This window comes from Gopherus evgoodei, chromosome 16, assembly GCF_007399415.2.
Source record: "Gopherus evgoodei ecotype Sinaloan lineage chromosome 16, rGopEvg1_v1.p, whole genome shotgun sequence".
In the NCBI taxonomy this organism is placed as follows: Eukaryota; Metazoa; Chordata; order Testudines; family Testudinidae; genus Gopherus; species Gopherus evgoodei.
Genome location: NC_044337.1, coordinates 18338148 through 18352203, shown reverse-complemented (window position 1 = coordinate 18352203; position 14056 = coordinate 18338148). Strand labels below are relative to the sequence as shown.

At 47.5% G+C, this 14056-nt stretch overlaps 1 protein-coding gene across 2 annotated transcripts in view; it reads right to left on the bottom strand.

The window, feature by feature from the left end:
• RXRA (retinoid X receptor alpha) overlaps nt 1-14056 on the bottom strand; it is a 222564-nt gene that overhangs the window by 49972 nt on the left and 158536 nt on the right. For both annotated transcript variants that reach the window (XM_030535897.1, XM_030535898.1), the window contains exons 3-4: nt 12187-12337; nt 11050-11229 (exon numbers count right to left, since the gene is read on the bottom strand). In XM_030535897.1, the coding sequence (XP_030391757.1) occupies nt 11050-11229; nt 12187-12337 (331 nt within the window). The remainder of the gene's footprint in view (nt 1-11049; nt 11230-12186; nt 12338-14056) is intronic.

Here is a 14056-nt window from a genome sequence, read left to right as displayed (position 1 = left end):
GGCTGTTATATTTATGGAGCGTTAGGAAGGACAGGTTATTGGGGATTTCTGTTCCACCACAGGTGGAATGTATTGTGTTCTGTTGCCTTTTTTATGAAGTTAGGTGTTAACCATACATTGTTAGGAATCTTGGGGCTCTTTGACCCAGGAGTGCCTGTATCCCTAAAAAATACAGTGGTACCTGAGTTAACTAATTCAGCCTTAGATTCCTTTTTCTTTGGCTTCTGAACCAAATATGCATCTCTCAAACACAGGGCTTTATATTGCTGGAAATGCAAAAAAGTTGAGAAATAAAAAGTTAATTTGTAACTCTGTCCTGTAACTTGGACCCAACATTTGTATGGGTTTTTTTTTTAAGTTACGCAAAATCTAAAGTTAATAGAAATATAGTCATGATTTTTTTAAATGAAAAGCCTTTTTAAAAAATGGATTTAAACATCCCTCCTGCAAATGCTGCAGCACTGGGAAGCAACAAGTGAAACTGACGGTACACAAAAGTGAAAATTATTAATCTATTGTCATCAAAGTTGAGTAAAGCGCAGAATGTAAACAAACCACATCAATAGTTAAAAGTAACACAGAGCACAGGTTAAGGAGATGGAGAGATGGATGTGATTTTTCAACCTGACAATAGTGTCCCTTTAAAGTTGTATTATTATTAGAATTAGAATTTTTAATGGCATGGTTTGAAGAACAAAGCATCAGACAGACAGAAGTAACAAACACATTAAACTGAAAGGACAGAATTTTGCAGTCTAAAATTACAGCTATAAATAATTGTTCTCTCTTGAACTTTGTTCTTGCAGTAGGATATGGCCATTTGCCTGCTTTTATATTCATGCAGAACAACAAAAAGCTGAATTCCCTATTTCTCTCTGGACTCCTTTCGCTCCCCACGCCCCAAGTCATGCCAGCTGCCACTTAAATGATTCGACAGGAGACAGCCAGGCTGTGGACGTCCCAGGATTTCCTGAGCGTGTGTGATTCGCGGGGGGGTTGATGCACAAGCCGGGGCATCAGGAGAAGGAGGTTAGGCGTGGGTCAATGGCAACTGTGTTACCGCAGGAGCTGAGCTCTGACTAAGTCATTTTAGGATAGAACAAGGGGAAAGTTTGGTCATTATAAACTCAGTGATTTATTTGAGAAATTCCTAGGAGAAAAGGAGTCACAGAGAGGTCTCAAAACTGCAGGCAGAAGTAACTTAATGCGTCACTACAGCTTAAATCCATCCTCAGGTTAACTCCTTCAGTTTCAGTGGGCTAACACTGAAGGGGGATGTGGAGCAATATGCAAACCGTACTGCAAGCCTTAGGAAATGTGCAGCGAGAAGAAGGGGAAAGACATTCCTAGGCTGGGAAGCTTATTGAATGTTTAGAGTCAGGGATCACATAGTTTACAGGAGGGAGAATGCCCCTGGTCCTCAAAGCACTGCTGCTCTAATGTAGACTCCATGGGGCACAGATCGTCTCTCTCTTTCTGCTGGCACAATGGGGCCCCGATCCTGAATGGACACATCTCTTTCCAAACACAAAGAAGGTAACTAGGCATGTCACTGGTTCATGCCTTTGGGAACGAGCGTGGGTTTCTTTTGCAGCAATGCAGATGGAACTGGCAGTGACTGCAGAGGCTGGCGAGGACTTTTCTGGTCTCGAGCTGGGGGAACAGAACACCCTGCTCGAGTGGTCAGAGTAGGGTGCTGGAACTTAGCATCAGCAGAGTCGGGATGTCAGGGTGAAGCTGTGGCTTTTTCACTCGCTATGTAACGTGCCGTGTGCACCGAGGGTGCACTATATAAATGTATAACAATAAAATCATAGTATAATCTGGGATGATGGGTCCCCAGAATTAACAGATTGGGGTTCTCAGGACATAGGAAAGGGAGAGAATTCTTGTGGAGTTGGGAACCGCTGGTGCCAACAGGTAAGTCTGTAACAGGGAGGGAGAGATGAGGGGGGAATATGGCCCTCAGCTTCATCTTGCAGCTTTCCCAAAGTCTGCACTGTGTGAGCTGTCCCAGGACTGCCAGAGGGAGCATGAGAAAGGGCTCCCGACTGGTATTTCCTGCTTGATTTGTGCGATCGCAGCAGACTCTCCAGTACTGGATGCAGTGGGATATCATCACACAGGACAGCAACACACAGCAAGGGAAAGGAGTAGAGTTTGCCCTATCTCCAGCACTGCTTGGACGGCAAGCCTGCTGGAAGAAGCCTGGCCAGATTCCGTGTTACGCTCTGGACGCTGTGCTGCTCAGGCGGTGCAAAACAGATGCATATAGGCCATAGCTGGGTAGCAAAGAAGTTTCCTGGTGGAACTCCCCAGTATGGTAAAGCTGGCAGAGATAGCTTCTTCACCAGCTGCCCCACACACTGCCATGGGGGCATGGCCAGGGGTTGGGGGGAATGGCTGTGGGAAAGCTCCGTTCTGCTATGCTGATTCTTTCCTGGTATTAGGTACCTTAGGGATCTTTGGCTAGGGATATTGGTTAGAGCAGCTCATACATGGTGGCCGTTGATGCCAGGATTGGGCCAGCACAGAATAAAGAAGCTGTAACTGGTTCCTTGATGCCCTCCCCCCACCCGCCCACTGTACCAAGCAGAGTTCAGACACAGAGGGCATCTTGCTGTCCATCTCTGGAAAGGCACTGGGCCAGATCCTCAGCCACTCTAATTCACACCCGCTGAAGATCTGGCTCCCTGTGTTTATCTGCCACTGGAAAAGGAGCCCCCAAACCCCATTCTCAGCACCTAAGGACTGTCCATTTGGGGTTTCTGGTTTAGACCTCATGCCCCTGGGAAACACTGGGTAATTTTAGAGGAAACTTTTGTGCCTGCAAAGATAACAGAAGATGCTCAAGCTCATCTGAACTGAAGAGCCACTGCTCTTCTTTAAGGCTCATTCTCCAGGGTTCACTGCTTCCCCACCTTCCTGCCTATTCTGATAGTCTTGTTTTCAGACTCTAACCAATCCAAAGTCATCAAGAGAGAAATCTAAGCACTTAAGATGCTGTGTGCTTCCTATCAACAGTGTCCTGCCATGGCGAGGCACTGCCTCAAAGAGAAGGCTAAAGACAGAAATAATGGATACTTAAAAAAACAAACCAAGCAAGCAGTAATTATGGGCACGCACCCAGCTCCACCATGCTGCCTACAAAGCCTGGTGTAGTTGGATAGTAAAGCCAAGCAGCATCCGGACTTGTTTCAAGTTCAATCAGAAGGATGGTGTCCACTCACAGTGGGTTGAACGACACCAAGTACTTTCTATTGTATTTTTCCAGATCTAGGAGGGATACATATCCCTCTGGTAACTGGTAGATTACTTGGTTTGCTGCAGAGGAATATAAAGTGGTACAGAACGTACAGGTCAAGATTTTGTACTAGGAGAGAGAAGGACAGAAACCTACCAGCCAACATTCAGCCTAACTATGATGAAATAGAATGTGATGGCCAGTAACTGCATCCATTGGGAACATTTCAGTGGCACCTCCAGCAACACGTCGGTTAATCTTATTCAGAGAGCAACATTTATCAGGCAGACAAGACATAGGGAGACAGCCAGAAAAGAGAAATGAAGCTGCACTTCTAGCCAACAGTCAAATGAATTCCAGGGATCAGGAGCATTTGAAATCCCTCTCAGAAGAAAGGTGCCCTTCTTTTGAACAGCTGTAATGCTGCCAACCAATGTGACTATGAGAAACTCACAAGGGGCCTAATCCATCCCTGATGTAACTCCACTAAGTCATCAGAGACACATTTGTCTCAAGGGCCTTCACTCCTATTCCCACCTGCATGTTGCATGCACCCTACTGATTTTTTTTGAAGCCCGCTTGGGAAGGCCACATCTACCATTTCAGTAGAACATGTGGCTGTCGAAGAGCAAGGAAAATGCATGGTGGCCGTGACTTAGGTACATGAATGTCTGTGGGGCCAATGTGGAGAAGCAAAATCATTCTTAGACCCAATGCTGGCTTCTGGCTATTCTAACGGCTCCATCCCGTGTTGAGATCACTTGGCTTCCCCTATTCCCAACACATGGGAGCTCAGCTCCTCTGGACAGAGAGGGGTATTCCCCAGGCTCACCTCCCTCAGAGTGTGTCCCTGTGGACAGTGGTAGCATCACTTCCCAGGGGGCTGACTCTCTGACTTCCTGTCTCCCACTGCACATTGATAGTGAATTCTCTCCAGACCAGCATTCAGAACTAGAAGAAGCCCTTAGTTCAACTACCAGCAAGACCCTCCGCAAGAGTCTGGCCATGCACTGGAAAGTATTAACACAGGCGGAGAGAGGCTCCTTTCCAGGACTCCTTTGACATTGGGTCACCCAGTTCAGAATAACGCCCTGGGTTTCTGGAAAGCTGGCATTAGGACCAAGAATCGATCTGGGCCAGTTCATGGCAGTTGGCTGCGCCAGTGGTTTTTTTTTTCTGTAGGCTGCATTTTTGAGAGAAAAGAAATCCAGCCCCTCTGGGGGGATGCAAAAGCCTCTTTTGGCCGCTTTCTGGTTGGGGGGAGAAGCCACCTGCAGACTCCACTCCTAAGCTTGTGCTCAGATGGGTGCTGCTTGTCTGAGGGGGCCGATGTACAGGAGAGATCTACCCTGGCCCGGATCAGAGTGAAGCCTCAGAGAAGGTATTTTCTGAATCTGAGCTCACAAGCTTTGCTAGTTCATGGTGGAAAAGAGCAGCAGGAGCTGCACTTTGCAGCGCTGTACGTCTGACCCAAACAACAGAGACAGCATTGGTGATCATTGCTCACGGAGAAAGAGAAAAGGCAGGAGATACAGTTCTTGAACCTGGGACTCTGGCTATAGTCCCAGACCATGGGACGGGAGTCCGTGGTATGGGGGAAAAGACTACCTCTACCAACTATATTAAAAATTCCAGCTATGCGAATATAAACTATCGACTACTCACAAATGTATTTACAGAGTGTAAGGATAAAAGCTGAAGAAATCTGTGGACGCAGGGACACCATGAGGCGGTAAAAAGGAACAGGAGAGGCACTGGCCCGTACTGCCTCTTATGCCCTCAGTCCAGCGCACGAGGCAAGCTACGGTGTATGTGACACCGCTTGTTAGAATTTCTGGATTCGGGGGCATGGGGCACACGCGCATCCAGGTATGGAACATGCATAGTGACTGGCACTTGAACAGCGGTTCTCAAACTTTTTTACAGGTGACCCCTTTCGCATAGAAAGCCTCTGAATGCGACTCCCCTGCTTATAAATTAAAAACACTTTTAATATATTTAACACCATTATAAATGCTGGAGGCAAAGCAGGGTTTGGGGTGGAGATTGACAGCTCGTCACCCCCCACCCCCACCATGTAATAACCTCGCAACCCCCTGAGGGGTCCCAACCTCCAGTTTGAGAACCCTGGCACTTGAAGAAGAATAGAGAGACAGGGTGGGAGGTAGGTAATATTATTACTCTTTGTTATAGAGATGGGAAACTAAGGCAGAAAGAGATTAAGTGATTTGCCCAAGGTCATTCAATCTGTGGCAGAGTCACACACTGAATTTAGATCTCCCAAGTCCCAGTCCATTGTTTTAGCCACAAGACCATCCTTCCTCTAAGTGGAGTCTTGTTTGGGTGAGCCAAGGGAGTGGAGCCTGGTAGAGTTCCATTACTCTTCTCCCCACCATAGTCAAACCTGGGGCAGAAGCTCTTTGTGTGTGGGCTGTTTGCGGAGAGGAGACACACAACAAAATGATGCATCCCTCTTTGCAGCAGTCATTAGCTGAGTGCTCATTCCTCCATTAATGCCACCTCCTCTCCCAGGCTGGCAGCACCAGGGATCTGTGTGTGCGCACGCATATATATTATGGATTCAATTCAGAGTTCAGGGCTGAATTTGTTTCTCCAAGCATCGAAAACTGACGTCAAGGAGTGAGAGCTAATCTACTTGATGCAAATCACTAACCCCACCACAATATCCTCTGCATTGGTAAAGCTCTCTGCATGGAACCTTAGTTTTGGTGAATGTCTGATACTTAACAGAAGACAAAGTACAGAAAACAAAGACTTGTGCCGCTGGCAGTAATTTATGTGGCAAACAACACTTTCAGTTAATCATTTATTGCAGCTTCTGTGTCTCGGAATCAATAAGGCAAGTGCACCATGGATATTAGCATCGATATCCTACTTAAATTTATCAACAGGCAGCCTTGAGAAGAGACTTAAATGCCAGAAGAAATGTTCCATTTATATGCTCTTCCTCCCTTAAACTAATAGCTAATAACTAATAATAAGCCTTAAATTTTAACACCAAGCCCAGAGTACAGACAATTCGATCCTTTTCATTCTAAACGTCAACCCTCTTGCCTTTTGCTGTTGCCAGTGATATAAAACACAGGCTCTCCTAAGCTAGCTCCCCAATGCAGCGCTTCTGAATCCTTCCCATGCTGTCAGACATTGCTTGGGGCATGAACAAGGCTCTGCCATCTCTGTCTATCATGAGCAGCTCTTTGCACTTCCTGAGTTCAGTCCCATAAGTTTTCCCTCTCTGAGTACTCTTTGACAGAGGGATTCTTAGGGCCCGTCCCCTTTTGTGTCTTCCACCAGCTGGTTAATGGCATGCCTGCTCTTAGGCTCCTTAAATAAGCATGTTTCCTTCCTCAGCTATTTATATAAGAGGGTTTTTCCTCTTGCATAAATTTCCATTATTGAAGTGTGGCTTACGTCTCTCTCACTCCCCATATTGATTCCCTGTATTCTCCTTCCCCACGTGGGAAATGATTTACCATTGTGTTATTCTTCTGTTAGAGCAAGAGATCTTGGTAAGAGGGTTTTACCGCACGTCCCTGGCATATAAATACCGTTGGGGTGACAGGCATCAAGTATTTATTTCAGTTACCATAAATGTGGTCTCCGGAGCAACATATTTTGAATGGAATTAAGGCCCATATCACTGGCTTTATGGTGAATAAGATGTAGCTGTTTAGATTAGGAGAATGGATAAATGGGGCTGGATCACACAAATTAAACCAGCCCAAAACTTCAGCCAAAACTAGAGCTGAGGAGGAGAGGAGGGGAATCAGAGAGATCATGACTGTACAGATCAGCTATTGAGTATGATGTCGAGTCACATTGAGCAGGCAATAGATGAGGGAGGAAGATGCAGTGAGGAAGAGCAGATGTTGGAATGTGGTGCTGGTAGGTGAGATGAGCAATGGGAAAAGTGAGTTGGGAGGAGGTCTCAGATGGGAAATGGGTAGAAGGGAACCAAGTCACAGCAAAGGCCTCATTCCCAAAGATGCAGGCTCAGAGTTGCATGTGGAAAATATGTATGTATTTTCTTTTCGCATAATTATTGCACCTATATATGCATTTGGTCTCTGATGCATCTGTGGGCAAATGGCCAGATGTGTATCTCACATGCAAATGGTCAGTTCCCTCTCTCCATTGCAGTAACCACATGAGCAAATCCGGTCAATAATTGCATGAGCACTCTGCATGCATAACTGCATCCATGAACTTTTGAAAACCAGAACCACATCCAACTTATTTTCAGGAATAAAAAAAGTGAAAAGACCGCTCCAAAATGGGCAGAAGACGCTTCTTGCAACTGTATATCTGAGCCAGACGGATGGCTCACTTATAGACAGTTTTTACCCACAGACTTCAAAATACTTTACAAAGGATTATTATTATTCCCATTTCACAGAGAGGGCAACTGAGTCACAGTGCAGTGCCAAGAACAAAATCCAGGTCTGTTATCAACATGGCACCAAATAGCTTTTTACTATGGGTCAGATCAACTTGGGATAGTTCAATGGAAATCAATGGAGCTCTGCTTTGCTGATTCACTTCAGTTGAAGATCTAGCCCCGAACGACTACTAATCACTTATGCTAAACACAAAGACTTTCTCCTACTCCTCCATAATATACACACTGCACTATAAGATCAGTCTAACAGTAGTGCGTGAGTTCAGTTCTAGGGTTACAGAGGTCCCATCTGTCACACTTTTAAATAATTGGCTGATTATTATGGATTCATTCAGTATACGTTGTGATAATGTTAATCAAGATGAATTAATAGAGTCCTCACAGAGATGGCATACAGTATGCACTCCCTAAGGAATTCCACTGCCGTTTAGAAATTAATTAATGGACCTATAATTTTACAATGGTGCTGCCTGGGCAATTGCCATAATTGTAGGAATTTAATAGTCACCTGATTTACAGGATGTCAGTTCAACAGAGCCAGCAGAAAGAAAACGAGAAAAGCCACAGATCACCAAGGGCAAGCAGCTGGGTCCATCGTCTGAGCATCATATCATTTCACTTAAATCCATCTGCAACAGCGGCAGGCCCCACCCCCACTGGGTGCTGCCTCTGTTTCCCCTCTGACTTGCTAATGGCTGCCCACACAACCACACTTCAAGGAACATTCCCCTTCTTGGGGCCAGGTTTATTAAGACACAGCAAGACAAAGAGTTCTCTCAGCCATCCCAGGCGCAAGCCGTTCCTTTTCTGTTCCTGCCACCACTCGACTCCCCTGGAGCCCAGCCCAGTTCCCCTGGCCAGGCTAAGCGAGGCATCCTGCTGATCTGAACCTACTGGGCCCCTCCTGGGCCCCAGTTCACTCATCTCCAGGAACTCCTCCAGTCCCAGTCCGGACTCTGACCACTGCCCTTCCCCACCCAGGCACCTGCCCACTGCAAGAGCGCCCTGCACCAGGTCTTTCACAGTATATTCTCCTTCCTGCTCTGAGGACAGCACCTATTATACTCGGTGCCAACTCTGGACTTCTGACACGTCATCCAGAGCTCTGGGAGAGACAGGGTTGATTCAGGACATCGCGTGCTCTCTCCTTCTCTCTGTTGTTTGTCAGGAACACACCTACTGTGCAGTCAAGCCAGCTTCCCCAGGGGACATTGGGGGAAGCTCAGGAAACCAGTCTCAAAGCGGGCTTTCCCTTCGAAAGGTAGAGCCCTCTTGTCTGACTGTGAGGGAGGGCTGTCATCTGTTTGCCCCTTAAACAAAACAAATGTGACTCGCGCCCTTTCTGCCGCTGCCCAACATGGGGAAGATGCAAACTTGTTGCTAGCGTAGAGAGGGATGCTCAGATTTCTAACATTCCTGTTAAAACTATAGCGCCCTAAACAAAATGCTTTGGGTCTCTCTCTCTCTCACACACACACATGCACGCACACACAGATTCATGTCTGAAACATACCGGAGGTACATTCTGTGTCTGATTAAGACCATATATGTATATCTTATACATGGTTACCCCGTGATAAAAAAAATAGTCCTTGCATAAAACCCAGAACATCTGCCAGAGTTTCCAGCCCTCCTCGGTGCAAAACATAATACACTCCCCTCCGAAATCTCTACTTCAGACACCCAGGGTTGAGTTTGCTGGGGTGAGGAAGGTTCCTTTTAGGAATTCAGTACTCTGCAGTTTGTTCTCTCTGGAGAGCTAACCCTTTCCCCCTAACCCCATCCAAATGCCCTTTTAATCAGTTGCCTTTGGAACTCCAAAGCATCGCAAGCAGAGATGGCTTTGACACTTGAAGAATCTGCATGTGTAGGTCCCTATATGACCCTGTAAATCAAGCATGTCAGGGTTTGTTAAACACTAGACACAACTTCAGTGCTGCCCTATTTAGCTAACGCTCCAGACAAGACTAACTTCTCTTCAAAGAGACACATCCTGCAGCTTTGCTCTCCCACGACTTTTGTGACTCCGCAGAACAGAAAGCAGTAAAGAAGCGGATTTATGTGCCAGTCAGCACAGCAGATGTGACAGAAGATGTAATGAGCGCAGATATCAGTGACTGGAGTGATACCAGTGGAGGATTATTCACATAGCCGCTCTCCAGTTATAAGCACACACCGACGAACGCAGTGTTGACAAGCCATTGTCAAGTACAAAATTAAATTTCAGGAGGGGGGAAATTTTTACAAAAAAAAATTGTCATGATTATTCTTCCTCATGGAAAAAACAGAGTTTCAACAATACTGGAAACTTAAACACAACAGCATAGGGTAAGTTTATAGGAATCAAAAGTAAAGATGACTATAAAGAGAAAATGAAACTAACCAGCCTACTTCAAGCTTGTGCATGAGAAATAAATTAGGCGGGTAACATTCTTCCAGTTTTCCTAATCTAAAGTGCTACAGGGAAAGCATTTTATTACACACACGATTTGTATCTTGACAGTGTCCCATTTAATAATCGGCACCAATTTCCCAGGATTTAACATCATTTCAGATCAGGTTATCTGTAAAAGGATGAGCCAGACCAGGTTACAGTGCTTGTCACCCAACATATATTTAATCCAAGAGCCTTATACCCAAAATGCTAGTCCCGCATTCACCCCTTGATATGTGCTTTACAGCTTTATGAACGTGGGAAAAGAAAGATTTTTAAAATCAAGGCAAATCTATATTTTTCTGTTGCCTTCCTCCATGCCACTGGACAACAGCATCTGCTGCTACCCGCTCTCGCTTTGCTTCACCCCTTTGAAACGAACAGCATGCGTGCACCTTTGAAGCTTTGCTTGGACAGATTCACATCCAGTAATATTGTGCCATGGAGTGTAACCTTGCTCAGCCCTGTGTAGCCAGAAGAATCTGATGAGGATGCTGCTCCTTATGAGAAATCAAAGTGGCACTCTGGCAATGGAAGCTGTTCAGACACGTTCTACTGCTGGTGAAGGAACTAAGTGAGTTACTCAGGGGAACAACTTCCTCTCAGATACACATCTGACCTGATTCCTCCATGGCCTTGCACCTTGCTACTAGTCACTGTTGAGCGAGCATAGAATATATGCAGGAGAGACGTGCACAGGGGAGAAAAATCCACCCTCTACATAGCAGAAAACAACATGGTTAGGACTCAGGAGCAGCGATTCCATAGTGAGATCATTGACATAGATTCCTGGCTGTATTCACAATTAGCAACAAAAGGGGCTAAATGCAGGTTTGGTGCATGTTAAGCTGCAGGGCTAGAAACAAGAGGGAGGAGTGTACCTGAGCACCCGCTGGGTCCACTGCACCATGCCTGCGTGCTTAGGGGAGGTCACTGCTCTGTCTGCCTTACCTTCTCGCTTCATGCCCATCGCCAGACACTTCTGATACCGGCAGTACTGGCACCGGTTCCGCTGGCGCTTGTCAATCAAGCAATCCTTATTGTCGCGGCAGGTGTAGGTGAGGTCCTTCCGCACTGTACGCTTGAAGAAACCTTTGCAGCCCTCGCAGCTGTACACCCCGTAATGTTTACCTGCAGGGGATCGAGGGGGGATGAAGAAACACAGAAATCATGCAGACCCGCTGAGCAACAAACAGGTCACCTACCTCCCTCCCCTCTCCACCAGCCCTCTTACTACTTCTCCTCTGGGTTTTTTAATTACCCGAGGCCTTGTCTAGCTTAGGATTTGAAGAGAGGGGTCAGGCTTTATCTTGGCCAAATTAACGTGTGCTAATATACAATTGCTTTGTCTCGCCTAGAGTTTTAGACTGTTTAATGTGATCAAACTAGCTAGCTCAGTCTAGACATCCCTGTCTGGACAAGGTCCTGACCACGCTTTATTCATCCACAGAACAAGAACAACATCCAGGCAAGCTTCCCCCACGTTGCCCTGGCAACCTGCCTCAACCATCGTGTTTATCATCATGTCCACTGGTCGTGGGTCAAACCCAACTGGAAGTACAGGCCTTGCCACAACCAGATGACAAGATGTCCCGTCCAAACGAACTGCAAATCATGTTTAACTTCATGACCCACAGTCATGTTCTAACACAACCTAATTTCCAAGTGAAGACCACCTTCTCCTATATAGTCACGTGGGCACAACAGAGAGCAAAATTTGCCTGGAGAGAAAGACAAGAAGGGAGCCCACTGTGATAAGAGTTAAAATGACATGAGAACAAAGGGAATTAACACATGTTATTTTACAGAGTGGGGATAATCAATCAGAAGTGTCTCTTTGTGCCCTGATGGAAGGGTACATGCTGCATATCCTCTCCAAGGCAGGAAGGCAGGACACAGGTGGGGAGAGAAGCCAGGTAAAACCAAGGCGTTGCATTGCTTTGGCCCAGGGGGCTAAGACATATGAATGCTCCTGCTGGACAACCCTAACCCTAACCCTAACAAATAAAGACCAAGAAAGGGGATTCTCCTTCCACCAAGGTCCACCTGCCAGATTCCCTCCCCCACTTGCCATCTGAGGGGGTTTACCTGAAGATCTGTCCCCACAGATGGCACATATGTGCTTGGTGAAGGAGGCCATGGTTCCTGAGGGGTGTGCTGGCACTTTAAGAACTCCATTGAGTCCCAAGGGCGGTTTAATGTCTTCTGTGCTGCTGATGGGGTTCATCGGAGAATTGAGCTGTGTGGAGGGAAACACAGGGGAAGTGATTATCATTGAGCAGAGGTTAAAGGCAAGCTGCAGGGGGGTGCTGTACATAAATGTGGCTTCCTCCCACTCAGGTCTGGCCCTTCACCCTGAGCTCAGATGTCTCCAAATGCCACTCGGGGTGCCCTCAGTTAATCTGCAGAGAATGGGCAAAGTCATGCTCCCCAGAGTGGGATCCGCTTTCATTCCTGGAAATGGAGAAAGGGTTATGAATCTGATCCTTGCAAGCGAAAGCACCCAGTAGCAGCAGCGCATGCTGCATCAGTGGAGAGGTGGGCCGCCCGCTTCAATCCCCGTGGCCAGGGGCGGGCCTAGGAGCCAGTGGGCTGGCTATGCAGCCAGGGCGAGCCATGGTGGGGATGCTGACGCTACCCGAGAGGCCCAAGCCACTGGACGGGAAGTGACGTGGCAAGCAGGTGCTGGACAGCCCTGACCCCAGCCTGCTGTCCAGCCTCAGCCATGGCTGCCAGCCCCAAGCGCACTGTGCCCCCCGGGCAGTCTGAGCCAGATGCCACGGGCCAGGCGCTGCCGGCGCTATCCATTAGACCACGTGGCTGCCCTGTACTAGACCCCTACCGACAGCCATAGAAAGCTGAGAACGCCTGGCTGCTGTGGATGATTCCAGCTGCGCTGAGAATGAGGGTGGGAGAGAGCCATCCAGAAACGCGAAAAAAGAGCCCAGGGTGTGGGCTGGTCCCTTCGGGCATTGCCCCCCGCCCGGCCAGGATCTTGGCTGTAGCTTCAAGACACCACCGCTCGCAACGCGGCCAGCAGCAGCCGCCACACCACCCCTGCAGACAGGGCCAAGCAGCCCCTGATCTGTGGAGTTAGCAGGTGAGGGGCCCTGAAGGGCTGAGTCCGTGTGGAGGGAGTCACCCTACAGAGGCTGGGACCTTTGGGTAGAGCCCTGCGCAGCTGTATCCACATCCACCAAAACAGTCTGCGGAATATGAAACGGATTTGCAGGGCTCTATTCATAGGAGCCACAACCGATGCAAAGTTCTTGCAATTGAACATTCAACCAATGTGATGATCTGGGCACCGTTCACAGCCAGCGAAGGAGCCAGACGGGGCCTCACTAACCTCAGAGCTGACTCTATTATCCCAGTCTCGACCCCCACCCTGACAATTGTACCAAACTGAATGGTTGCACCAAATTGGGTGTGACATGGAAAATGTCCATAGTAGGCATGATGCTAGCTTGAAATAACCAGTATCTTATGAGCCAAGACAAGCATTCGAACACAGATCTCCAGAGATCACTAATCCACTGCCTGGAAAAAGAGCGAGCAGCAAACACCCAAGCCCACTGTAATCAGCTGACAAGGGCAACTCATCCCTGCAGCAGGATAAAATCCTGCCTCTGTGAATACGCAGATCACAGGCTTCATGTTAACAAGGGAAGGGGCCAGGGGTCCAATGAATCCTTCCATAAAGCCAGGGAAGCAGTAAGAGCTGACACCACTGTCTAATAAGTTAGTCCCATAAACCACTGTTGCTGGTTGATTTAATGGGAAGGCAAATTCCTTTCCTGCTGCCAAATTTCCGCCCACCTCCACAGGAGAGCCCTTATCTAAATGTGTTAGGAAGATTCCCCCTAATGCCGCCTCAGGACACAGAACAGAGAAAATGATTTGCAGTGATTATATGTGGGAGCACCCCGGCTGAGACTGCCTGCATGGATGATGAAGA